The 26,577-nt window shown below is 47.3% G+C and overlaps 2 protein-coding genes across 6 annotated transcripts in view; one reads left to right on the top strand and one right to left on the bottom strand.

The window, feature by feature from the left end:
• Positions 1 to 8,625, bottom strand: part of GRAMD4 (GRAM domain containing 4) — a 78,008-nt gene extending 69,383 nt beyond the window's left edge. The window contains exons 1-2 of one of the 4 annotated variants that reach the window (XM_090136392.1): positions 913 to 2,815; positions 57 to 233 (exon numbers count right to left, since the gene is read on the bottom strand). Coding sequence is in view for 2 of the 4 variants with exons in the window: in XM_031602755.2 (XP_031458615.2) it covers positions 7,585 to 7,613 (29 nt within the window). In the remaining 2 variants the exon portion in view is untranslated. Of the gene's footprint in view, positions 1 to 56; positions 2,816 to 7,584; positions 7,711 to 8,522 lie in introns of those variants that run through there. The other 3 variants (XM_090136382.1, XM_031602755.2, XM_090136388.1) reach the window with 3 other exon arrangements.
• LOC116234812 (histone H2B 5-like) lies at positions 7,905 to 25,744 on the top strand. 2 transcript variants are annotated; one of them, XM_090136402.1, is made up of 2 exons: positions 7,905 to 8,043; positions 21,600 to 25,744. In XM_090136402.1, the coding sequence occupies exon 2, from the start codon at positions 21,630 to 21,632 to the stop codon at positions 22,008 to 22,010; it is 381 nt and encodes a 126-aa protein (XP_089992528.1). In that variant the 5' UTR covers positions 7,905 to 8,043; positions 21,600 to 21,629; the 3' UTR covers positions 22,011 to 25,744. The 2 variants fall into 2 exon arrangements, with proteins under 2 accessions (XP_089992528.1, XP_089992535.1); XM_090136409.1 differs by lacking the exon at positions 7,905 to 8,043 and adding an exon at positions 8,548 to 8,681.
• Positions 25,745 to 26,577: the final 833 nt, after the last annotated feature.

The following is a 26,577-nucleotide window of genomic DNA, read 5'->3' as shown; positions in this document are numbered from 1 at the left end:
TTTGTTTAGCTAAAGTATTTGAAAAGGAACAAGAAAGCAGAAAGGCAAATCACCACCTTTAGAACAAACAGACATTCTTCTTTGCTTAAGTCCGTGCAGTGTTTCCAGAAGCCATCTAAGACAATTGTTCCACAGCTCTAAGTACACACATGACATCTTTGTGCTATGAGTGAGGTCTGCTGTAGTGCTCAGATATTATGATGAACTTCCAGCCAGCTGAGAACAAAAGCCACCTAGAGGGTAAAATAAACAAATGTGGTTTGCTTCAGACACAAAGAAATACAAACTGCATGGAAGGATTTTCCATGATTTAACAAAGACAATAAATGGTCACCAACAGCAGACTACACAGTAATGAGTCACAGATAATAGGTTAATGCTTATCTATAAAGAAAAAAGTATTTATGCAATTTCAAAGTACAAAATATAGAATTACCTATGAATTCCATCTTCTCCAACTTAACTCATCTAAGTGAAACTCAAAACAGATACTGTACATTCAGGCTTGCACTCTGCTAGAAAAACTACCTGAGAACACCAGGCAGTTTCTCGCTCAAAAAGCATGTGCTGTCTCTTGCTCTGCTTTATGAGAGGACTCCCAAGTGCCAGAGCTTCACCAGTCAGCTGCTCAACAATGCAATTTCCATGTTATTCCTACAAAATATTGGTGTTTGTGCCCCATTTTTTTTCCTTATTGTTGTAGAGGGATTAGTGATCAGCATTAAATGAAATCGCTGTTAGAAGATCCCCCAAAAACGGAAGCAAGACTGCTACTAGAAGAAACAGGAAAGAAGCAGATTTAACATAAAAATATTTCTTAATAGAGAGTTTTATGGGGAAATCAGAACTATCTTACTTAGGCTGGTTATTTCACACCACTGGGAGTAAAAGTAAGCTGCTGAATGTACATACCTTCATCAACCCCATCAGTAACTGCTAGATAGGCAAAGTGAAAAATGCACAGAACAGGCACAGATCCTTTTATAAGCTTCATACTCAGAATGTTTCTCTGAAACACAACAGGGCCAGCTCCACGTCATCTGGAGGAGACCACAGTCCTCACTTCTGCAGTGTGTTGCAAGCTCTTAACGTTAGTTTTAATTACTGCAAGTTTCCAGGAAGCTTTTACAGCTCAAGTGAAACTTGAACATACAGCATCCTGCAGCAGCTGGCAGAGCTCTTAAAGAATCCACACATCTAGCTAGGTGCTCTATAGCTTATTGTGAAGGACGTTCTCCGTTGCACGCTCCCAGTTCTTGCTGTGTTGACACCACACAGCATTTCACACAGAAGCAGCTGCACTTCAGTGCAAAAAGTTACAAAGTTAATCAAACTGCTGTAATGCCTGGAAGTGGTTTAGTATTTTGAAAAGACAGACTACATAAAGAACACCATAACGCAGGCTCCGTGTATTCCTATTGCATCCGAAGCAGCCAGGAGCTTTGGGATGGGACACACAGCCAACACTCTAAGAACTACTGCTTATCTCAGGAGGAAAAAGGTGAGGAAGAATAAAGATGAAGGAAGTCTGAAGCCAAGAGTGAGTATACTGCAGAGATAGGATCCTGGATTACATATTGACTTGCAGCTTGGTTTTGAATCAAGCAGCCAAGGGTGTATTCATCAAGGGCCATATAAGTGCAGGGAACGTCACAGAGTAAACAGCATCTTATCGTTGGGTGTTGAATGTGCTATTTTTTCCTTGTTGTGACATGACATCTTGTCACAAGTCTTACAGAATGCTCAGAGCCCAGGCCACCAGTCCCTTCAGCCCCAAGGGGGTTTTCCAAATGGTCTCTGCTGCTCAGATGTCTGGAGCTCAAACTGGGCACGCCACCTGGCTCTGCAGCCAATGCAGACAGCACACAGCCATCAGGCTCCAGGCAGCAGCACAATGTCCTGGCACACCTGCAGCAGGTCCTGCATCACTGTCTGGGGGAAGCAGCTTGTGCCTGAAGCCATGACTGCACAGCTCTCAAGACTAAGGTCTGGAATCTATTACTGGGTTTACAGCTTCCACATCAGTCCTCAAATAACTAGAGGGACCCCACGGCCGTACGTCTACAGCCACAAGCTGGCTCTACCAAAAGCAGAAAGGAAAAAACAGATTTTTTTCAGACTCATAAAGCAGCACCATGGACTATGTGTGGCCTTCAGACCACATTACAAGAACTCCTCTAGAGGCTCCACATTCCCCCATCCCTACGGCTGTGCTACCGCTTAAACACTGCTGACAGTTGTAAATCCACGTGTCTCCGCGCAGCACTGCCACATTTTGCCTGGCATGACAAAATGCTGTTAACCTTGAAAAGCGCAGCAGGTTATTTTGAAATGCAGTTACTGCGCACGCATAAGGACACAAATGAGATCCAGAGACAGTAAATAGAGAAACCCTTTCCCGAATGTGGCACTTCAGTCAGTAATATCAGCAACGGGAGACTGAAGGACTTCTGCAGACAGCTTCAGAGCTGAAACTCTTGCTCATACTATATTTTAAAAGTTCTGTTACATGTCTAACTTTCAACATTCAGGTTCATGGTAAACTTCAAGTATATTTCATAACCCTGCTTTGAGCATCTAAAGATAACTTGTGGATCCTTCATTCAAAACTCTGATATTAATTTTCAAAATTGGTTCATTTCCAAACCTGTGAATCTCCAGTGTTCTATATATAAGCAACTTTGCACCTGAAATGAATATTGAAGGAACAACTGGCTTCTATGAGATGGTAAAAAAGCCAAGCATTAGTAATGCAGGCTATTAATAAAAGCCACTGGCAGTCCTATCAAGAGCTCTGATAAGGCAGCTATAGTGGTAGAAAATAATAGAATTCAGGCACTGATTGTATATGTCAGGCCACCACAAAGCGCGCGGTTTTGTTCTCTTTAATTAAGATAAGTATAGACCTCTCACATTAAGCAGTTATTTTCAGGGGGGTACTTTGAAAATTTAAAATTCATTTACCAACGTGGAGAAGACAAGCAACTGTTGACTACTTTTCCTGCACAAAAAAAAATCCACCACAGCTTGGCCGACTACATGCAGATATAGAGGAGGAGACGCTCAACACTCAAGGAACAAAACTGTACCCTCCCACAGAGCTTGATGAGTATCCCAAGGATAAAGTGGTGTTTCACACTTTAATCTGTTTTCTTGTCCTCCTCCCTCCCTCCCAGCTGACAGCAGTGTTACATGGCTGTCAACATTCCACTAACAGTTCCACTCTGCACCTGGAGCATTGACCTAAAAATAAAAATCCTTTATAAATTTAACATGGACCACAGAGTTCCTCACATAAGCACACAAAACAGATGTGGCAGAATAAGAAACATCTGAACTTCACCTCATTTACTTTAGTTTCTAAGGCAGATGTTCACACACATCACAAAGGAACCGTGAGAACATATGAATATGCTGAGCAGACAGAAGAGCCCTGAGTGAGGTGGCTGCTGCCGAGCCAGGGCAGCATACAGCAACAGTGTACCCAAACATCAGCAAGCACTTGTTCAAAACAGAGGTAAGTTTGGGACCAAAGTCTGCACGCACACATCCCAAGGAACACACACATCTATGTGACGCAGCATCTAATGATTATGCTTCCTGGGCACGTGCATCCCACAAACCTAGTCATAAATCCCTTAATCACGGGTCAAAAGATGTGTCAACATCTGCGTTGATGAGATCAGGAAGAGAGAGCTGCAGTGTCTGGGGTTTGTAACCAGAAACATCAGCTCCTGCAGAAGGGCAGTAGCACTCAGAACAGCTGCAGCACCAGTGACTTACAGTGACCTCTAAGACCTGCATCCCAGGAAGGAAAAGCAAGACACAGAAAATTTACTTATTTTTAAAGTATACTAGGAAATAAAGATCAGTTTGTTTCTGTCCCCAGGACACCTATAGGGCAAGCTTTATGCTAAGTGCAATGCACTCTTGATAGCACATTTCTGTAGAACAGGCGACATGTTCTCAACAGAGCTTGGCAGAGAATGGCTGCAGTAACTCCGAGTTGTAAGCAGCTCATCTCAGCTGAACTCCAGTTTCTGTTGAGATGCAGACACAGCTTTCAAACTAAAAGCAAACCAGACAACCCTAAGTATTCTCTAAGCACATTTACAAAAACCATCATCCATCAAAGCCAGTAGTTTTTTCCCTCATTAACATGAGCAAATGTTAAAGACACATGGTGACCCAAGATTCAAATTTTTCAAATGCAACCAAAGGAGCAGGTCAGAAGCCTTCACCTTCTGCCACTCTCAGAAGCACATAACTGCATCTTCAGTCATTTACGCACCTCTGAAGGCCTGGTCTCCTAAGTCAGGAATTAAATCTATTACTGCCAGAGAGTGCATCAGGAGAAAGAATTGGGTGTCAAAGGGAGGAGAGGGAAAAGAGCAAGAAAGCTCCTAACTGGAAATAATGTATTTTTAATTTGCAGCTGAATGCCACCCTTTAGCCAAGGCGATTTACTATACAGGAGAAATTGTACCTTTAAGGAGAAGAAAAAAAAAATCTAGTGCCTACTCTCCACAAAGACTGCAGAGATTGCTAATATTTACAAGTCAGAAATGGCTTCAAAGACGATGACTTTTTCTGTGCATGTGTCATAACACAAAGCAGCACTAACTTATTTCCAGTTCAGTTCACCACTAAACTGTCATTGTATTAATGAATTCCAACCTAAAAGGAAAACGCTCCGCTTTGCCTTGTCCCCCACACCCACATGACTGACAGTGACCATGGGATAAAAGGAAAAAACTCCCATTTTTCTGAGACTTTAAAGACTAAAACTCATAAATCCTGGCAGTGTCCAACGTTCTGACCCAAAATGACACTTAACAGCTGTATTTCTGTGCACAGATTGCTCCACAGATCAGCTCACCAATGTGCAGGCAGTACCTAACCCAGAAAAACAAATCAGCGTAGAGAAGAAAAAGAACCATTGTTGCAAGATAAAGCTGGAAAACAGTACACCCCATTTGGGCTAGAAACAGTCAGTCTGGAGAAGAGAGCCCACAGCTCAGGATAGCAGACTGTCTGCACATAGAACTGCAGTTCCTTACTAACAGCCTGGGATTTGGGAACTCAGAGTAATCCTGACAAATTAGCCTGACAAATACTGGACTGAGAAGGAAGAGACCTGGAGCAGCCACTGCCTAGCTTAAACCAGGAAAATCCAGTGAGGTGCTCATGCATTGCTAAACAGCATTCATTTTCCTGACCTTTAGGAAACAAAACATCAGGAAACACGATCTTTGACTTCTTAAACAAAAAGACAATCATCAGAAAACTTTTAATGGAGCCATATGTCACACACAGAGCAGTCTCCTGTCTCCAAGAACAAGAGAGGCGGTGACTGAGTTAAAACTAAACTATGAATTTTCACAGCAGCACAATGTGAAATGAGGTCGTGGTTCATTTTTCCAACAGGTCGTTACTTTGGAGGTTGAACAGTTTATGCTCCTCCGCAGCTGTAAAGTCTTTGTATTGAAGAGTGAACACTGAAATACCAAGCTACGGTGAAGACACTGAATATATTCAGCATTATGGACAGTCAGGGCTTCATATTGCAGAGGTATATCTGAATTTAACAGTGACACTAATTAACCACTTCTCATACACTGCACAAGGTTCCTTACAAAAACAAAATACAGGTTTTTTTCCCCCTCAAGCCTCCTACTCTCAAACAACACGGAACGCCTGACACCTGATACTGCACTCCTACAAAGAACTCCCATCAGTTTTCACGCTACACAAGGGCAGGAGGGCAGGGGTAGTGCCTGGGGCTGCCCACACATTGTTACCAGCACCCCCGGCCAGCCCTGCTCCTTCTCCAGCAGGGCTTTCCACCCCCAGCGGGGCTTCCTCTCCCCTCAGGCAGATCCCTGAGGAGTGAGGACAGGCTTTTCCAGCTGCTGCCCTCAATTCCTCCTCCCCCACAGGCACTTACGTCACAGGCCTCAGCGATGCTCCAGGCAGGAGGCAAGGACAGGGAGATGGGCTCAGTGTGGCTTCTCCTAACAGCCGCGGGCACCACCGCAGCACCTCCCAGCACCCGGCTCAGCGATGCCACCATTACAATGAGAAATCCATTAGCCCGACTCTATCCCTCAGACAGCCCTACCTGCTGCCAACCAGAAGTGCCTCCATGAGGACACCCACAGAGCTGTGGACATGTAATGAATGCTGTAAGTCTTCAGTTCCTACCGGTGTCAGCCCCACCTCACCTTCATTATGGTGGGGAAACAAGCCCAGCATGAGAGCTGTAACATCCAGCTCAGGCTGCCAGGGATTCTTCTGTCATTTGGTACCAACATACGATTAACCACCTTCATATTTTACCCATTTTAGAATCAGGTTAAAGATCCAATGCTGGCTTCAAAGGAATGCAGACTGAGACTGAGTGAGCCTTCATTTCTGAAGGGCCAGGTAACCAGATGTGGAACAAACAATGTTTAACGGAGCTCCCACTTCTAATTAAAAAAAAAAATCACAGGATTGTTTGAGTTGGAGGGGACCCTTAAAGGTGCAGATGCAAGTCCTGCAATGAACAGGGACCTATAGCTAGATGACTTCTGAGGAACAAAACCACTTGTCACACGAAAAGGAAAGATATGGCCAGGTAACACGGCACACAGATGCCTTATTGAGCACCCCCAACTTCACCCACATATAACACCAAGAACTCCTCCAACACTTACTCTACATCCACACCAGCATCACAGTATCACTGCTACCCAAGTTCTGCCACAGAGGTAACGACAGGAAGGGCTCACAGCCAGCTGTCACATCCCCCACCTGCACCACGGTTGCCTTGAAACCTAAGGACTGTCCGCGGAGCAGACACGAGGCCCAGAACACACACACACCCCTGTCGGAGCGTCCAGCAGGGCTCCCTCAGAGCAGCGATGGAACTCCCGGCAGCAGCCCCTTTCCACAGCCGAGCCGCACGGCCCTCATCTGCACACCTGGAAAAGCGACGCGCTTCCCAGACACACGGCCGGCTGCCCGCAGCGGGCACAGGGCAGCCCCAAGGCAGCCAGGCGCACCCGAACGTACAGAACTGAGAGACAGGACGCCTGGTACCAGCAGCACCGCCGGCTTCATTTCCCAACCAGAAGCCACCAAACAGACTACTGCGTGCAAGGGAGACACCGCGCCCCAACAGCCCCTAACCAGCAGCAGCGACGGAGGCCGGGCGGCCCAGCCGTATTCGTGCAGGGGGACGTGACCTCCACCGCTCCGGACGAGCCCCGCACCGCGCTGTATCCATTCCGCCGCCGCCGCCCGCTCCCGACCCGCGCCGCACGCCCGGACCGGGCGCTGCCTCCCGGCGGTGGACGCAGCGGCGCGGCCGCCCCCCGCGCCCAGGGCCGGACAGCGCCGCAGCTCCCGGCCCGCGCCCTCCCCGCGTCCCCCGGCCCCGCGCGCCGAACAAAAGGCGACGGAGGACGCGGGGAGGGGGCGGCCGCCCCGGCGGTACCCCGGGGAGGAGGCGAAGCGGCTCGTCCGAGGGACGGGAAGGCTCGGACGAGAACAACATACGCAGCATTCAACGTTAAAACAGGCGCCCGGCGGGACACTCACCCGGCTCGGAAATCGGAGCAAACTCTCATTCACGCTCCCCGCCGTGCCCAGGCCGCCGGAGCCAGGCGCCGCCCCGAGAGCCGCTGCGCCGCCGGGACGCGGCCGCGCCCGCTCGGCCCCCGCCCGCCGCGGGCTTCGGGCGCGGGCGGCAGCAGGTGCCCGTCCGCCGCCGCCTCCTCCGGCCGCCGTGCCGAGGCCGCGCCGAGCGCCCTGCGCAGCCGCCGCCGCCGCCGCAGCGCCGAGCCGCTCGCCGGGGCCGCGCCGCGCCCCGCCCCCGGCGGCCCGGCGGCGGGAGCCCGCAGAGGCGGGGGCGGGCGGGGCGCAGCCCGGCCTATGGGCGGCCCGCAGCGGTGCGGCGCCGCAGAGCCGGAGCCCCGCAGAGCTCGGCGGCCTTACCCGGCCCCGGGGAGCTGCAGCGCGCCCGGAGCCCGCCCGCGGAGGAGCCCGGACGCCTAGCAGGCAAGGACCTCCGTGCCGGGCCGCGGGGACGGGGCTGAGTTTGCTCTTTGTTATGCAGCCTGTGCCGGAACGCGTGTGCTAGCGGCGGCCGCTGGCGGAGATGCGCCGTGCCGCACCCGGAGCCCTGCGGCACCTGGGGCCGCGCCGCTGCCAGCCCTGTCCCGGGGCCGCTCGCGGAGCCGCAGCCGCGCACACGCCGGGTGCGGGACTCAGCCCTCAGCCCTCAGCCCTGCCCCGCTGCAGCGGCCCCGCGGTACCCGCGGCTGGGCCCGCTGCCCTGAGCTCGTACCCAGCAGAGCAGGCTGCGGGGAAGGGTCAGTCCTGCGTGGGTACATCGCTGTACCGACGCTGTGGGTGCTCGTTAATTGTTTAGTAAGCATAGAGCGCCATACACCATTGCTCATGCATCATCTGTTGTATCTGCACTGCTGCTGTTAACGCCGATCTCTTTCGTTGCTTAAAGGGAGAAAGCCTCTTACTTTCCGTCCCGCACGTGTCCCATCCTCTGGCCCTGGGGACGCGGAGCGCGTAGCCCAGTGGCCACCGTGCAGCTCCGGAGCAGCCCCGTGTGCGGCCTGGTGGTGTACCGGCGAGGTCCCTGCCCTGGGCATGGCCCGGGGCTGTCTTTATGGCAGCAGGTCAGTGCACGGGGCCGCAGCGGAGCGCATTCCACGCTGCCATTCTCCCATTTCACGTCATCGCGTGCCCTTTGCTTGTGTCATGTCTTTGTAACTTTCCCTGAGATGAAGGATTTATGAATCAAAACCTGGGGGAGTGGATCTGTGCGGAGGCTGAGTCAGATCGCAGAAAATGAGAGCCAGGAGCATGCAGTCGCATGGCACATTTACAAACAGGGCTTCATTCATCTCCATGTGCTGCTCCTGGTGCCGCCAGCACCGCGCTGGGTCTCAGGCTGCCTGGGAACACTGTTTGGTCTTCCCGGGGCTTTGCTCTATCACCTCCATAGGATTTCTGTTACAGTGTGTACTTTCCCTGATGAGGTTTTATTACACTGAACGCACACTAATAACAGGAGGAATGTGATAATCTGAATGCAATTCCCACACCCTCCTCTTGGTTCCTATTATTTGATGTGTGAAGGACTGACAGCTCAGGTCCCAGCAGCAATTTTTCCCTCTGTACTGTATGATTTGCTAATTATGAAAACAAAACGAGCCTTCCCCTGAGCGTGCGCCCCTCTTTCCTTCCTATTTCCTCCCTCATCCTGCTAATGATACTCAGCTCCTTCATGGTAATTTGGGAGCCGCAGGAATTTGGATTTGTCTACGGAGATATTTCTGCAGAAGCCTCCAGATGCAAAGGGAGCAGTCAACTGCAGGCGTGATGGTCTCAGAGGTTTGTTCCCTGGCATGGAGATGTTAAGTGGGGGGCACGGTAATTAATGCCATCAGCACTGGGAAGGAGAATAAGTTGTGGTGAAAGAAACACATATCTTAAAGTTTCAAATGTGAGATCTAAGCAGCAATTTTGGTGACCTCCCTGATTTCTGTTTCAGACGAAATCAGCAGCCTTGCAGGATGGTGTCACTTTTCATCAGCAGGGCCTTCCCTATTATTCTGCTTGGTTTTAGCCCTTCACTTCCAGGGCTGTGTTCCTCACAGTTGCTTATTTTCCCTCTCTGCTGTGTCAGGTCTTTCTTCTTGCAGCCCTCCGTGTCCCTCTTACCTGACATTATGCTGGTTACTTTACCTGCCTGCCCCTTCTCTCTGCTTTTCTCCTCTCAAGCCTTTTCCTCTCCCTTTTGTGCCATCTCATATGTTCTCTCTTCCTCCCATCTTTTTTACTTCTCCTTCTGGCTTGATTTTTATAACCTGTCTTGCTCTCTCTTTTCTGAAATCTCTATTTAATCACTGAATCATTTGAGTTGGAAGGAACCCTTAAAGGTCATCTGGTCCAACCCCCCTGCAATGCACAGGGACACCTACAGCTCAGTCAGGTGCTCAAAGCCCCATCCAGCCTGACCTTGAGTGTCTCCAGGGACAGGGCTTTCACCACATCTCTGGGTAGCATGTTCCAGTGCTTTACTACCTTTATTGTAAAAACCTTTTCCTCATGTCCAGTATAAACCTCCTCTCTTTTAGTTTGAAACAATTTCCCCTTATCCTATCATAGCAGACCCTGCTAAAGAGTCTGTCCCCTTCCTTCATTTAGTTGCTCTTAAGATACTGAAAGGCCACTCTCAGGTCACCTCGCAGCCTTGCCTTCTCCAGGCGGAACAGCCCCAGCTCTCAGCCTGTCCTTATAGGAGAGGTGTTCCATTCCTGGGATCATTTTAGTGGCCCTCCTCTGGACACGCTCCAGCAGTTCCATGTCTCTCCCACACTGAGGGCTCTACATCTGGATACAGTACTGCAGGTGAGGTCTCACAGAGCAGAGCAGGTGCAAGACTTCGTACTTGGCTTTGTTGAACCCCATGAGGTTCACTTGGGCCCATTGCTCTAGCCTGTCTAGGTCTCTCTGAATGACATTCCTCAGGCATGTTGACCACACCCCACAGCTTGGTGTCACCAGCAAACTTGCTGAGGGTGTACTCAACTCAGTGGCACTGATGAAGATGTTGCAGAGCACCAGTCCCAGTACTGACCCCTGCGGTACCACTCATCACCGATCTCTATGTGGACACTGAGCCACTGACCGCCACTCTCTGGATACGATCTCACAACCAGTCCGTTGAAGAGGAATCCAATCATCAAATCCGTATCTTTCCTATTTAGGGAGAAAGATGTTGCAGGGGCTGTACTCAACCTTCCCCTTAACACTTTTTTTCCCACACTGCCCATTGTCCCACTCTGTCCTTTCTCCTGGCTGACATTTCCACGTGTACAGACACACCCATGGAGTGTAGTACACTCCAGATCTTCCATCCTCCAGCTGAAACAAAGAACTAATTCATGCTGAAGGTCTGATCCGATTTCCTCTCTTTCCCAGCACACGCAGTGTACTGCTGTGTGCCCTTCCTCAGAGACACACTGTCAGGTAGACTGAAGAATTAAGTATATGGGAAATGTTCCTAAATTCAGGAGGGAAACTGGGAAAGTAGCTTGTCCAGCCTGCACTGTAAACAGGAGCCTAAGTAACTAATGTTATTTACTTCATATTTCTAAGTTTTATTTTGGTAATGAAAAGTCCATAATTTTAAATAAGGGACACAGCTATCTATTGCTCAGCACAGAGCAGAGGAGCTGAGGGGAGGCCTGATGGCGGCTGCAGCTCCTCACAGGGAGCGGAGGGCAGCGCTGAGCTCTGCTCTGTGTGACAGCGACAGGGCCGAGGGAACGGCATGGAGCTGCGTCAGGGGAGGGCAGCTGGGGGTGAGGGACAGGGTCTGCACCACAGGGCAGTGGGCACGGAACTGGCTGCCCAGTGGGCTCCGAGCTGCTGGAGTTCAAGGAGCGTTTGGAGAGCATTCTCAGACATAGGATCTGATTTTGGGGATGGTCCTTTGTGGAGCCAAGGGTTGGACTCAATTATACTCATGGGTCCCTTCCAACTCGGGATATTCAATGATTTAAATTATCTTTTGAATCCTGGTCTGATCCAATCTAGGACCAAAAAATGCTTTTCCTTTCCCTCCCCCGGTTGCCTTGTTTTTTATGCATTTGCTAAACCGCTCTGCAGCCATTGTGAGAGAAATGTTTTTTCCTCTTTAGAGCCAAGTTCTGTGTGGGGCTGGGATCCTGGCTTGCTTGCTTCTCTTTTTTTCTGAAGCCAGGGAGAGAGAAGCAATGTGACTGCAGGATCATAGGTGTGGGTGGGAGGCAGAAGAATAGATGCATTACCCAAAAATGCTATTTTAACCTCAGGGGGTGGAGTTGTTTAGTAATATTTCTCCTTGCCTATCACTGCAAACAGCATCGTTGGAGATTGAGGGCAAGTGTTAGATTTTGCTGTTTAAATCAAGCTTAATTTTGAAAAATCTGATTTAATAATTTAGCTACATACTTTTTTTGTGTTTCAAAAAGAATACTGCTGGGTGGCTGGGGCAAACAGAGCTCCATCCCACGGATCCCACCTTCGCCTCCTGGCAGCTTACCTGACTCATAAAGGGAGTGGGGGATTTTGTGTGCCACCTACATCAGCTCAACATTTCCCTTTGTGGCGAGAGTTAATCACCACTCTTGTCATATTATTTCACCGACCTTCCTGAAGATGCGATCTGGCAGGGGTGATTATTTATCCTTCAGACCATCCTAAAAACTTCTTTAGAATAAGTGTTTTTTTTCTGAATTCAGCAAAGACACTCAGGTGGTCCAAGGTTTTCTGTGCTTGCTGTTAAATGCTGGCAGTGTACTTGGGTCTACTTCAGGACCAGGAAGGGGTTCCATTTGCTGAGGACTCATCTCTAACACAAGATGTGCCATTTGGAGAGGCAAGGTGGGTCAGCGTGTGGAGATTCTTCCCCCCGGTAACCCCTGCAGGAGGAGGAAACAGTGGGGCTGCAGCCATGGTGACAAAGGATTTTTTGTTTTGACAGCAAAGACAGTGTTCATATCAGACCAAAAGCAAAAGTTAGGAAAAATGGGCATGCTTTGGGGCACCTCAAATCACTCTTTATAGCCTGTTTATGTAACCTACATAGCTCTTTCACTTGCGGGTGAAGAGATTATATGTAGTAGGCTGGTATTTGTCAAGCAGAAAATACTCCACAAATGAAGGCGTATGGATAGGAATAAGAACAAAAAGCAAAGATGCAATACAATGAATATCTGTGCAGGAGGCAATGAAATAAAGGATGGGGGAAATGAAAATGGACCTTCAGCAAGGTTACTCCATGTTACATAGAGGATATGAATTGCTGTAGAAGGTGAGAGCAAGCTTGAGCAGAAAACATGATATTTCTGCTAAAGAAATTTCTGTTATGAAGTACAGGAAGCCAGGGAAGGAATGAGTTGAGACCACTCTGAAATGTAACGCTTAAAGAAGAATCTCAGTGATTCTCAGAAAGAAAAAAAACATCTGATGATCCATTTTTCTGGCTAATGGGGCTGAAAAAGAATTTCATATGAGTCTCTGTATTCCTCTGTCTCAAGGTCAGCCAGAATCGAGAAACAGGGTACCAAAAAGAGGGAACAGTTGACAAACACAGCTGAAGAAAGGGTAAGGATGTTGCTAAAACATCAGCAGAGAGGGAGGGTTGGTACCTTGTCCTCTCTGGAACCAGAAAAATGCTCAGGAATCATATGGGATGCTGCAGGGCAGAAGTCAGCATCCTGGGATAGGGAACACCAGAGCATCCCTTTGGGAGTGAACCATCTGACCATCCCCAGTATAAATAGGTTTAGTTTTTGATGTGTCTGTGTCTTAAATGCACTGTAAATACAGGAGCTCTGTCCTGGAGATAGGAATGCTGCAGCTGTCCCACCCTTCCTGTCCTCTCCCACACCAGAATTAATTCCTCTGTTCTATTCCCTGTGCCTGTGGGTCCTCAGCCCAGCCTGCTATACAAGGGCAGAACACAAGATAAGGGTTTGGGCAGACTCCATAAGCATGTGACTCTTGGACCTAGGTCATCAAAGAGCTCTGTGGGGTGAGTGCTGAGAGGGGCAGCAGCAGTGAGGAGGCAGAGCAAGGGGCAAGCACCTCATCTGGGGGAGAAACAGCTTAGGAAACTGAAGGTGTGGGAGCCTCGAGGAAAATGAGAGTAGGAGGATGAAGCCATGGATGGCTAAAAATAACAGTATGGTACAGATAATGTGACATTTTACACCGACTGTGCTTGACAACCCTTTTGTGTTTTGAAAAGCAAGTCTTACCTTTAGGCGTTCTAATTGCTACCTACCAGCAAGGACCGCTGGCATTTGGGGCTGTCACTTTGTCCTCCAGCCCTCTTCAGTGCTGGTCTAGTAGTTGTCACCAAGTCTGCAGCAGAGAGCTCTTTGTGCTCCAGCCTGATGTAAATATTGACTTATCTCTAATTATGCTTTGATTTCTTTGGAGAGTGATTGCTTTTTTCAGCTGGTAGTGGCTAGCACGTGTACTCCCTTTGACAATGATGCTAGTCTCAGTGTTAGAGCTGGATTAAAACTCCATTTGCAGGCAGGCTGTGCAGTGTGGAATTTGGGTGTGAGCTGACCTGACCTCATTTTCCAGTGTTTCTGGGGAGGTGCAAGCTCTTCGGCCACATAGCTGCTCAGTCAAAGCAGTGTGTCAGCACTGGTATCCATATCACGTGTTGAATGGGAACAAGTGGTTGCAGACTTCCTCAGAAACTCTGGGCCCTACAATGGGTGGGAAAGAAAGGAGGAAGGGACAGTAACAAAAATAATAAAGAAAGAAGAAAGCAAGGTGAAAGGCTTCTCTGCCTTTTGATGGCAGCTCGGTAGCCCAGCAGTATGGAGCAGAAGGAAATTGCTTGGTTAATGGAGAGTAGCTGCTTGCTATTGTCAGAGCCAGATCCTAGGGATCCTTTCCAAAGAAATCAGATTTGAACTATCAACATGGGTTGACAGTGATAGGACAAGGGGGAATGGTTTTAAACTGAGACAGGGGAGGTTTAGATTAGATATTAGGAGGAAGTTTTTCACACAGAGGGTGGTGACACACTGGAACAGGTTGCCCAAGGAGGTTGTGGATGCCCCATCCCTGGAGGCATTCAAGGCCAGGCTGGATGTGGCTCTGGGCAGCCTGGTCTGGTGGTTGGCGACCCTGCACATAGCAGGGGGGGTTGAAACCAGATGATCATTGTGGTCCTTTTCAACCCAGGCCATTCTATGATTCTATGATATGATTCTAAGATACAGACTTCTTAATTTCTCCTCTCTTCTCCCTCCATCTCACACCACTTTCAGGTAAAGTTTTCTATATCTCACGTCCAGCATTTGTGATCCTATTGGTGAACATTTTGAAACAGTTTATGGTCAGTTCTTTCATCCTTCATTTTCACCCTGCTCTGTTCCTGGAGAGCAGCCAGCTCCCTCTGAGTGCTGTTTGCTGCACTGTGCAAGCCGTGTTCTCCTCATCCCCTGCCCTAGGAGAGGCTGTCCCTGTCCCTGCAGCTGTGACCTCCAATGCTTGACAACTCAGGGCTGCGGTAATGTGATCTGCTGGTTGCAGCAGAAAGGTGTCAGCAGCCTTGGGCTGTGTTGCTGGTCTGTTCCTGCCTGCTGGGAGCTGTGGGGAAAGATGCTAGTCTTCCTTTCAGTGACAGTCACACATCTTCCTTTTACAGTGAAATTGCTGTAAATTGCCCAATTTGTTATTAATATACACATAGCAGTATTTTGAGTGCCTTGCAAGAATGAAGTCTGACATGTAGCTTGTGGCATGCCATACCACTTTCAAATGTACCTGGTTGGTTTACAGATTCAATGCACGATGTCTGCATTTGCACATTGCACTCCTGGGCTCCCGTGTTTTACATTGATGATAAAGCAGCTTTCACATATTCCTGACTTTTTCATTAATTGCATGCTTTCCAATATTATTTTTTCAATCATTTTCAGGAAATGCTGAAATGTGGAGGTGCAGACACAGTAACTGCAGGACTATAATTGAACTTGGAGACTCTCATTTGGAAGGAATGTGGGTCATGATTGATTACAGCTGCGCAAAACACACTCTTGCTCAGCTGTATCTCTGCACATAGAGGAGAGTTTGCGATACTTACTGTTCTGTTGAGCATAGACTTGTATACATGGCACAAAGGTTCACAAAAAGGTTTTGTCCGTGCTGGAGGAGACTCATGGCAATACTTCTGTTTTGATGTGCCCACCATTCTTAAAACTTTCATGACTTGGTCTGATCTTCTGCATGATTTTACATGTTATTCCCAGTCCGTAAACATTTTGGAGGATGATCCATGCTCTAGTACCTTTCTGCTACGTGGGTTATCTGTAGAGATGGAGAAGGTCACACAAACCTCCTGACAGCTGGCAATGGGTGATGTAGGAGGAAGAGGTTTCTCATACATCTGCATTGGTTCTCACCTAGCTCCTGCAATCACTCAGGCGGCTGTTGCTTATGGAAAGGATTTGTGGAAGAAGAAGCAAATCCCAGTAGCTGTGAAACTTGTAGAGGATGCTTGTGCTGAAGTTTATGTTGTGTTAATGTTTTGACTTGCTGATAAAAGCATGGGATGAGGTGAGCCTGGTTGTAGCCTCTGCTGGACAGTTCTAGGACTGAGGATATGGAGGATGGTTGTGATAGTATACACTTCTCTTAAACCATATCTCTTTATGGGAAAGCTGACTGTAGCATAATTGTAGCAGATTACAGTACGAGATATACTCTTGTAAACTTTTAGAGGGTATTGATCTATCAAAAATATAATTTCTCCTTTTTGCATTTGTTAGGACCTATTTTCAAGAGCGTAGAATGGAGAGATGCCAAAGCAGGTAGCTATCTTCTGAAGAGCAGATAGAAGTCACATTAAATAGCTTTTTTAAGTACCCACATATTTATTTGCAGCAATAAAACCCTGATAAAACACAGAGTCTGATTTTTGCTAAGTACTGAGCTTCCAGAATTCCAGTGGAAATCAATGCTGTCTGCTGGTGCTAAGCATCTCTAAATATTGTACTTGTGGTTTCAGACCCAGGTTAAACCCCCACTGGCTTCAGGCACTCTCAGAGTAACAACAGCAATATTTAACCTCCTGACAGCCATTCTTCTTGCAATCTTGTGTCTCTCTGCTGCTCTGCTTGCCTCATGAATAAGATTTTCTTTTCTTTAGAAATTCAGTATATGTTCCCTGCAGACTGCTCTGATCTATGGTCCTGCTCTATACTTGGTGTATAAGCATCTCTGACTGATGCTTCCACAGTCCTGAGAAGTAACTGCAGCTTCAGTAGAGGTAGCACAAGAAATTGCAGCTGTTACTGGTGTTTTCTAAAATTGTAAATGGAAACGCCTGCAAAGAAAAGCAAAGCAGAGTTTACTGTAAGGAGATTCCTCAACGGAAGTCCCAGGTAATGTGTTACTACAAGCAATGATAAGGAGCAGTCACAGGGTTAGGATTCCAGTGTGTCTATCTTTGTTATTCTGCTTGTGTTTCTTCTAAAGCTGTGGTCACTTTGAACGTAGTGCACCTGTGTGTGGGAGTGAGCTGTAGCATTCCTTTAAATATGATGGAGGAGGGGAGTATCTTCAATTTTAACAGATTTTCATGGGCTGATATGTAACCATGAATCTAAATTTAGATTCATTTAAGCCATTTAAGTGATTACTTTACAGGAACAACCAAATAAAACACAGCAGAGCATGTGGGATTGGGGATGGGGCACTGTTACTGATATGGGATTAACCAGAGTCCTGAAACCAGCTCTTTGGCCCTCCACCTTTGGAAAAAAATCAGCTCAGATTAGTCTACCTTATTCTAGGAAACTGTTTTCTTCATTACTTCAGAAGAAAGCAAGTGTTACCTCATCATCACATGTCACACAACATGCTGGAGAAAAATTCTTCCCAGTCCAAAACATGACTACCAGTTTTTACACATGAGGAAGCATCACCGACATCTCACCGTGACTCATCACACTTCTGGTCTGTTTTACTACATAGGCAAAGCTTGCTACCAAATAACCATAAGCTATGTGCCTGTTTTCTCAGGTATCACTCTTAACGGCCTCTGCTGGGTGAGAGGGTTCTCGTTTAATAACTCTGAGGTACATTGCAATCCATTATAAAAGGGAGGGGATCTGCCCTTTGCAGAAATGTGCTCCAGTACAGTCATTTGATGACATCTGGTAATTTGTTAACTGCATTTAACAGATCTGTCTGCACTCATACAAACATTTCTGAGCAGATGAAGCCATTTAAGGAACCTTTTCTGCAGAACATTCTGAAATTTGTTGCCCTTCTTTGTGTTTGAAAGTAAAACCAACAGCAATAGCAAATTTCAGGTTTCTTGATGTGCGGGAGTAAAGGTGAGTTTTCTTGATTTTATATTACAAGAGAAACTAAAAAAGGGACAATCATTGACCAGAACTAAGAAAACTTTTGTATGCAAGGGGCAGAGTAAAGAGCAGGGTCCTCTTGGCTCTCATTATTAGGACAAGGATTAAAATAGATCATCAGAGGATCACCAAATATCAGAAGAGTATCAGATGTCAGAAAGATGAGAGCTTCAGTTTTTCCTACAAATATTCATTTTTGCTTTTCATCAGAACATCCCAAGAACAAAGCACCATAATAGAAATGTAGTCTCTGTGGCTGTTAGTAAATTACAGCAAGGGAACAGTGTGGTGGGCATGAGAATTTACAACAGATGCCACAGAGCTCATCTCAGCAAGGACAGATTCTGTGAGAGAAAAGGAGGAAAAATGTGAGTGCTGTTTCCACCTCTGCATGAGGAGAGGTCCGAGAGGCCAAAGAATGGTCCAGCCCTTGTCATCCCTGCACACCACTGGTACTAACTTGGTGCTGATTTTACAGCAGCAACCCCAAAAATAAGAAAGAAATGCTGAGGGAGTTTCTCTGCCAGTCTGGCTATCAGTGTATCAGGCATAGGAAAGGTGCAGGCAGCATTGGGCTTCACATGGGATTTCTCAGCAGGACTCTTCAGATCAGAGAGGCTGCAGTGACTCATATCTTTGAATATGTTTTCAGCTCTTTTTCCTTTTAATGATGCTGAGGAAAGGAGTGTTGAGGCAAAGGTGTATCTGTCACTTCCTACCACTCTGCTCCCTAGCAGTGGGCAGGCTGCTGCTTACAGCTTAGGACTGCTGGAAGAAATACTGCAGTGGTTTTGTTGTTTTCCTAAGGAAGGGAAACAAATGTGAACAATGGTAACTGACTGACTCACAACATAGAAAGTAAAGGAAAAACATTCCAGAAGATTTTCCTTAGAAGCCTGAATCCTTTTAAATCTCACCTTGATGACTCCAAGTGCCTCTTCTTGCATGGCCATACCCTGCTTCTCATAGACCTGGAGTGCCTGCAGACCAGTGTCATCGCCCCTCACCAGGAGTGCTTGTAGGGGTGCTGTTAGCTGCAGCATCCCATGGGAAATGGCCATCTGGGGGAGCACAACTTCTAAAGCCTGTTTTAGGTACCCGGCTTCAGTCTCCAACAGCCACAGAATGGCTGAGGCTGAAGGCACTTTTGGAGATTGTCCAGCGCAGCTCCACCAAAACCAGCTTCTGCTGGCTGCCCAGGACTGGATCCAGTTGGGTTCCGTGTGTCCCCAAGGGTGGAGACCCCACAGCCTCTCCGATCAGTCTGTGCCAGGGGTCAGCCACATTCCATGTAAAAAAGTTAGTCATTGTGGCAATGCTTCTAAATGCAAAATAATAAACGCTGGTTTCTTCAGGTTTTCTTTTTGTTCTTTTTTCTTTTCCTAAGAAAGGAAAGAAATGTGATTGGCTTTTTTTCTTCCTAAGGTAGGTAATTTTTGCTCAGCAGACTGTCCTCATGGACACCTTGGGGATAATCCCACTAATTTCACCTCTGTACCAAGGCAGTACCTGTCTGTGCGGCAGAAAAATAGCGGTGTCACCAGAATTCTAGGTGGTACTGTGGGCCATTATTGACATGATTTATGTAGCACTTAGCAACCTCAATCAGGCCCTTTGTACTGGGCACCGTCCCAGCAAACTGGAAGGCAGGCAGCCAGTTCCCAAAGAAGGTATTATTTAGCTGTTAAACTGTATGCTACAAAGAAATAGGTGGGGAAAAGCAAGGACACTGAAGCATTTGTGCTAATCTCTGAGTTTCAGCATCTTTACAACCCTCATCACAGCTATAAATGGGAGAAAACTGAGATCCTGGCTGCACTACCCAAGGGCTTCAGTGAGTTGAGCAGCTAGAACTGTCCTGTAAGCGTAGGAAACAGTCACGTGCATTTTTCAGTTGCCGTGTTTTTTCAGTTAGGGAATCAGCCCAAGAGAAAATGAAGAAAGTGCACAATTATTTCTTGTCTTGGAAAAATGCCTTTCCCTTGAAAAGACTTATCTTCAAGTCTGCAAACAAGAACAGTAGGGGGTTTCTTCTCTTGATGTTGCTTCTCAAGTAGAGGAAGAAAGGAAGAAAAATGTTGGTGTCACCAAAGGAGGAAAATACAGCATCTGAGTGAACAGGTGTCAGAGTTTTGAGGTGCATTCTGTATTTTGGGTCAATCTAGAATTTACCCATCCAAATCACTCCACTGAGAAAAACACTGGAAAAGAATTTAGAAGGGTAGAAGAATCAAGCAGTTAGATTTGGAGCAGTTGTCTTTGGAGGTTTTATAGAAAGGTAAGAAGTTATTCTGGATGGGCATGCCTGGTCACCCCACATCCTTCTACATGTTTGAGTGACCTGGTCTGGCGGGAGGTGTCCCCGCCCACAGAGTGGAAATGGATGGTCTTTAAGGTTGCTTCCAGCCCAAGCCATTCTATGATATCCACGTGTGCCATCAGCCCTGATCCTCCTTTTTTTTTTCTTGTCTCTCTGGCCAACTGACTGGCATTCATAGGTCGTCTTCGAGGGAGATGCAGCCTCAGCAGGAGGCAGGAGACTGCAGAGCCATGAAAGCCCAAGCCCTGGAGTGATGCTGGAAGCTGATCCTCCAGCAGAGCCTGCAGGAGATTTGTCTTCCAAGGGAGCACTCAAACACAAAACCCTTTGTAATAAGAGACCAGGCTGCAGCACAGCTATTCCCTTGACCCACAATAAAACACATGTAAATTTGTAGTGTAGAGGAGGCATCCACTTTTATGACCTGTTTACATACTGCCTTTTTGTTACAGCACTCCTTGACGACAACAGGAAGATAAAGGTCAAGGCTCTGCAAGCTGTGGCGGAATTAATTAAAACTCAGAGAGAGAATCCAGCATCTTTGATGTAGGCTGGCCAACAGAGGCCTGCTCCCCACAAAGCAGAAAGCCCCACGTAGCCGGAAATGATTTCAGTTTGTGAAGATAGTCTCAATCAACGTGTAGCCCAAAAGCATTTTGTTTCCTCCTATCTGCATTCCTGCTTCTCTGTCACATGATTCCTCACATCTCCTCTGAGCTTCTCTAATTTTTTATATTTTTTGCTAAATTCCATGCTGAGAGATTTCAGTGCTTCAGCTGGTTACCTTAAAATTATGTTATTTTTATATTCTTTTATAATACGTGGTGTAAAACAATAGCCACATAAATGTGGGCACTCTCAAAATAAACTTTTGTGCATGTGCCAAACAAAAAGCTCTGTTGGAGTTTGTAGTAGCTGTACAAAATAAACTGCCTCATAAAAGGTGGCTGCAGTGATATCATCCAAGTGTCTCCAGCATGTTCCAGAAAGACTTAATTTAATCCACACTGCAGTTAATGTTTTATTTGGAACTTTGGTGTTCCTCTCAGAAATATGTCCATCCCCAGCCCATCTTTACTAAGCAGATGCCAGCTGGGCCTAGGTTCAGCAGTGTTGACAAGGCCAGTTATCATGGGGATTTAAGCAGAAAACAACACAAAAATAATCACAAACCAGTGTGGTTCTCAGTGGCAGTTCAAAAACACTTGGATGGGGTCATGGAGTGGTTGTCTCAGATTTGGACAGGCACTGATGCATCTTTCAGTAGAACTATACATATAAGAATAAAAATGAATGTGATTTTTTGTGTTCTTTCCAAGCAGCTTCAAGAACCAGAAAAAGGAGCTCTCAGGATGCCAGAGCCAGCAAAGTCCACTTCTGCCCCCAAAAAGGGCTCCAAGAAAGCCGTGACAAAGACCCAGAAGAAGGGCGATAAGAAGCGACACAAGAGCAGAAAAGAGAGCTACTCCATCTACGTCTACAAGGTGCTAAAACAGGTCCACCCCGACACCGGCATCTCCTCCAAGGCCATGGGCATCATGAACTCCTTTGTCAACGACATCTTTGAGCGCATCGCGGGTGAGGCCTCGCGCCTGGCGCACTACAACAAGCGCTCCACCATCACCTCGCGGGAGATCCAGACAGCCGTGCGCCTGCTGCTGCCCGGAGAGCTGGCCAAGCACGCCGTCTCCGAGGGCACCAAGGCCGTCACCAAGTACACCAGCTCCAAGTAGCTCAGCGCTTCTTCTCCGGTGGGCCCATTGAGCACAGGCACAGGTAGGCAGCTATGGTTTGGATGAAGGTCACGGCTATTCTCCACGGCAATGGACAGACTTGGGATGGGCATTAGGAGCTGACTGGTGGAAGATGAGGCAGCAAACTGGATGCTGGCTTATTTTCATTATGAGTTCAGGATGTGCTACGGGTTCCGCGCGCTGCACATCAGGCGACGCTGGTGGAGGAGGCCTCTGCTTTCACATCTCATCTGAAGGGACTGGCTGCAGCATATCCAAATTCTCCTTTGTGCTTGAAAAACATGCATGTGTGGTGCTGGCCATGATGGCTGGCTGCTCCAGAGATATTGCCTCTGAAGTCTTCCTGGCTGCTTTCATACAGTCGTCCAAGATGGGTACCAAGAAGATTGCACTGTGTCCACTCTATGATAGTCAGGATCCATTCTGTTGTACAGCAAAACAGTGAACCCGTACAGCTCAAGCTGACATCAGCAGCAACAGCAACCACCAGGCACAGTCCATAGAGTAAAATCTGTACTGATCCAGCAGAGATCCTGCTTGGCAATGGTGTGCAAGCCTCTGTTAAAGATGCTGTGATAATGCCATGTGTTGTCCCTCCTTGCTGCTCCTGAGGGAGGAGAAGCGAGCAGGCTGGTGGCACAGGCATGTGTGGCCTTACCCACCAGGATGCTAGAGCCACCAGCTGCCTCTCAGCTTGTGCCAAAGCATCTGGACAGATGAGGGCAATGGTGGGACCCAGTCATTACCTCCTCCAGCTGCTGCTTTGCCAACTCTGAAACCTACTTCAGTGTGCAAGACATTGCTAATGCTGCTGCTTTTTGGAGACTTTTTTCTGCCTGTGTGCTCTCTTCTGCCGTGTTCACTGTAAGGATGGACAAGTGGTGCTGTCCAAGGGGCTGTGGGCAGCTCACCTTGCCCCTGCCTTCCCCGCTTCGCTCATTTGCTGGCAAGCAAAAAGTCACGGCTGGGTGAATAGGTAGGGACTGTTAAAATATCACTGCATCCCACTAGTATTTCACAAATTGAATCATTCTAAGCTACTTCAGATATTCCCCATGTCTTCTCAAGATCTACAGTAAGGTGAGCAATAATAAAATCCCCATAAAGCCATAGAGATTAGTGGAGGAATGTCTCAGTTACAAGTTTAGCATGCCTGAACTGCTGGGTAACAGATAAAGAGCATGTGTAGAAATGGTGTGAAGTTGAAGCTTCCTACTCAAAACACAAAATTAGCCAACACTGAAAAAAGTCAAAATTTCTGGTAGGCTTTAGCACTTTCAGATCAAAAATATTAATGCCTAAATTGCTTTTTGCAATTTATTCTGTAAATAAAAAGAGCAGCAAAGACAGAGCATCCAGAACTAATGCAGGTGCTCTCCAAAATTCACTGCTAATAATAGGACAAATTCCTACCCCTAAATAACAGTCTTGTGGTACATCTCTCATTTTCCACTACTTTTTATCTCCATCTTTTTTCTTTGCCCTTTGAGAATGAAGGGGACCTTTGTTGTATTGCTTTTGGAGATGCAGAATTCTGCATGTCTGGAAGATTCAGTTACTTCCTGGCTTATAAGGGTTGCAGAATCCAGTTGGCCTGAGGAAGGGACTGTTTGCAGCCATACCACTGAGAGCGCCTCCGAAACCTGAGAGTAACGTGAGCTCCCACATGGTCACTGTGCAGGAGCTAAGGACAGGTGGCAGCCTACTGCAGCTTGGGGTTTGAGCACCTCACACCCAAAAATAGGCTCTCCTGCTGTGCTTTGCTCAGTGGCAGGACACTGGAGGGTTTTCAGCCACGTTTCATACAGTAATTCCAGCAGGAATCACTAGCGATATCTTTCAGAAAGCATGAGCTGTGTCTCTAGACTCCAGCACACACAGCAAGCAGCTCCCAGCAGCAGCAGCTGTATTTGGCAGCAGAAATCTGTCACCAACCTCAACCATTTCCTCATGGCACTTCGGAAGAGACAGCTTAGCACTTCCTTTGGTTTTCCAATTAAATAGTCAAAATCAGATACCAAAGATGAAAAAGTACCTGCACTGTCGTACCTGCACTGTTGAACCACCATCACTGCCCCCTCTGCCAGCAGAAATCAGAAAGCAGGGGTTGCAGAGGGGAAATAAGGCTGTTTCAAGGAGGAGAAATGGCAATTTAAGACTGCAGAAGTACTTGAAGGCTTACGGGGGTTTTTATGTTGCTTAACGTCTGGTGGCTGTGACTGATCATCTCCATCCACCTACAGCTTAGGCTGTCATTTCACACATAATTTGCTCCTCACTCTCCTTCATATCATTTTCTGTTTGCCCCTGACAACCTGAAGGAGAGGGTTGAGGAACTGATCTGGGTTAAAATGAAAGTTTTATTTTTTTTCTTACTCTTGCAGGGTTCATTTTAACCCAGTTCTGGTGGCTGTTCTGATTTGTCACTGTCACACAGACACTTGTGGCAGCCAAGGGAGGGCTGAGCTGGGAGAGGCAAGGCTGCCATCAGCTGGGACTGCCTCAAAGGCAGTTGTGAAGTCAACGGCTGTAGTGTCAAAGCACAAGTGACAAAATGAAACCTGTTTCTCTGCCATCTGTGCAGGCTCACAATCACATCGGTTCAATGGGAGCTATTTTGGCTGGGATGGGCTTGGACTGAGCCTTAGGGGCAATAGAAAATGGTCTGAAAGTGGAAGAATCAAAGCAGCAATTGTGTGGCGTGTTGTACAGGTCCCTGGTAAGGAGGTGATCTGCAAAAAAGAGGGCTTCATACCTGTGGGTCTGTGCTTGTTAAAAAGTCTTTTCAGCTCTGGAACTGATAAAACAATTTGAAAATGAAAATAATATGCCTAGTCATGCTGACCCCACCTGATTCCTACTGCAACAACAGAAGCACCTCTGGGACATTCCCATGTTTTGCCAACAAATGAAAAAAAAAAGGGGACTGCGTTGAAGTTTGGAGAAGGAAACTGCACAGAGTAACATAACATTGATGTTAACCCTGTGTTAGTCACTGCACTGAGTTACTTGGTTTCATATACAATTTAGGAGATAAAATTAGTTGTAGTGGATCTATGTCCTAGGGAGGACCCTGCTTCCCCAGAGGGGCTTCCAGACCACACTTCACAAAGACCTAAACCTACAGAAGAACTGAGCAGCCACGTGCATGGTGTGGAGGTTTCCTTACACTCCGGACAGATGAATCTTCAGTCAAGGATGGCAAACAAGTGGCAGCAAACAGAGGAGGAGGGCCTGTCTTGGAGGTCACTGTGTGTGACCTGAGACCTGTGTGGACCTGACCTGAGATCACCCTCAGGACAGAGGCACCCCCATGTCCCCATCACACCCAGCCAAGCTTGGCATGGCTTGTGCACAGCCCAGAGCCCTCCTCCCACCACAGCATCTCCTGACACATCCAGAGCAAACTGTTTACAGAGAAAGGAAGAATGAGATATAAACCATAAAAATCATGCACTGCTAGGATTTGGGAAGTTCCCTGGGATCAGCCCCTGGGGAGCAATCTTTTGTGCTTGCATCCATGCATGGTATCTTGCGGGCTTGTGTACACAGAGTTTTTCTGACAATAAGTGTTACATAATGTATGGTCTGTGTTCTACAACTGTTGTTTTATGAGATATATTGCAGCTGATTACCTGTTTTCTGTTAAACATATAAATAAAATGTAAATGCAGACCTGTTGGAAGCCAGGTGAGACACAGCTCTCAGGTGCCTTTGCTTCTGCCCTTTCACAATCCCAAGCAAGCCCTATGTTCCTCATTCTGCTGGGAACACAGGGCAGTGTCCCATGGAAGGGAGGACTCCTGGGGTCATGGTGCTCCTGGACGTGAGTTACACCAAACCTGTGTCCCCTTCCTGCTCCTGTACATGCAGCTGCAGGTGGTTCTTGCTTGTGGCCCGTGCTGTCCAACAGCTCTCATGTGGCCCCCAGGGACAACGCTTCCCTCTCACACAGCCAGAAGCACTGAGATTCTTGGGCTAAAAAAGTATTTCAGACATTCAGAATTTCTGTTTATGCGACTTAGTGATCACTGTCACTGAAACCATCTTTCTTTGGACTATGAGATGTTTGTAGGCAGCAACATGGAATAGGATTAAGCATCTGAAAACCCCAGGAAGAGAGAGAGCTTCCTTTTAAGGAAGGATCAGTGAGTACCCTCAAATGAAGCACTCATCTGATGGGCATCAGCATGGTACTGCACTCATTGCATTGGGAAATGAGAGTGCTTTGCTGATGGAGAAGGAAGCTAAGGCTCAGATGCCACATGATGGAGAAACAAACTAAGAGTTCGGCTATGCTATGTTACAGAAATCAGAGCTAAAGAGGTTTAGAGTCTCTAAAGAAAAACTCATCAGTTCAGCATAATTCAGGAAAAGAACCATTTAGAAAAAAATAGCTATCTAACTGATCTGCACCAGGAGTATTTCTCTCTGAAGAAATAAATAATACTGCTGCTAATGCTCATTTCCTCTCTGGTAACCCTTTGCAGAGCAGCACTCACAATGTGCATTTTTATAGCAGAACTGACACCTGAGCCTCAGGAAG

This window comes from Phasianus colchicus, chromosome 1 (assembly GCF_987193195.1).
Source record: "Phasianus colchicus chromosome 1, bPhaCol1.hap1.1, whole genome shotgun sequence".
NCBI lineage: Eukaryota > Metazoa > Chordata > Aves > Galliformes > Phasianidae > Phasianus > Phasianus colchicus.
This window is presented reverse-complemented; position numbering and strand designations above follow the sequence as displayed.

Excerpts from the sequence above, each read along its gene's own strand:
- LOC116234812 (XM_090136402.1), top strand. The coding sequence starts at position 21,630 with ATGCCAGAGCCAGCAAAGTCCACTTCTGCCCCCAAAAAGGGCTCCAAG.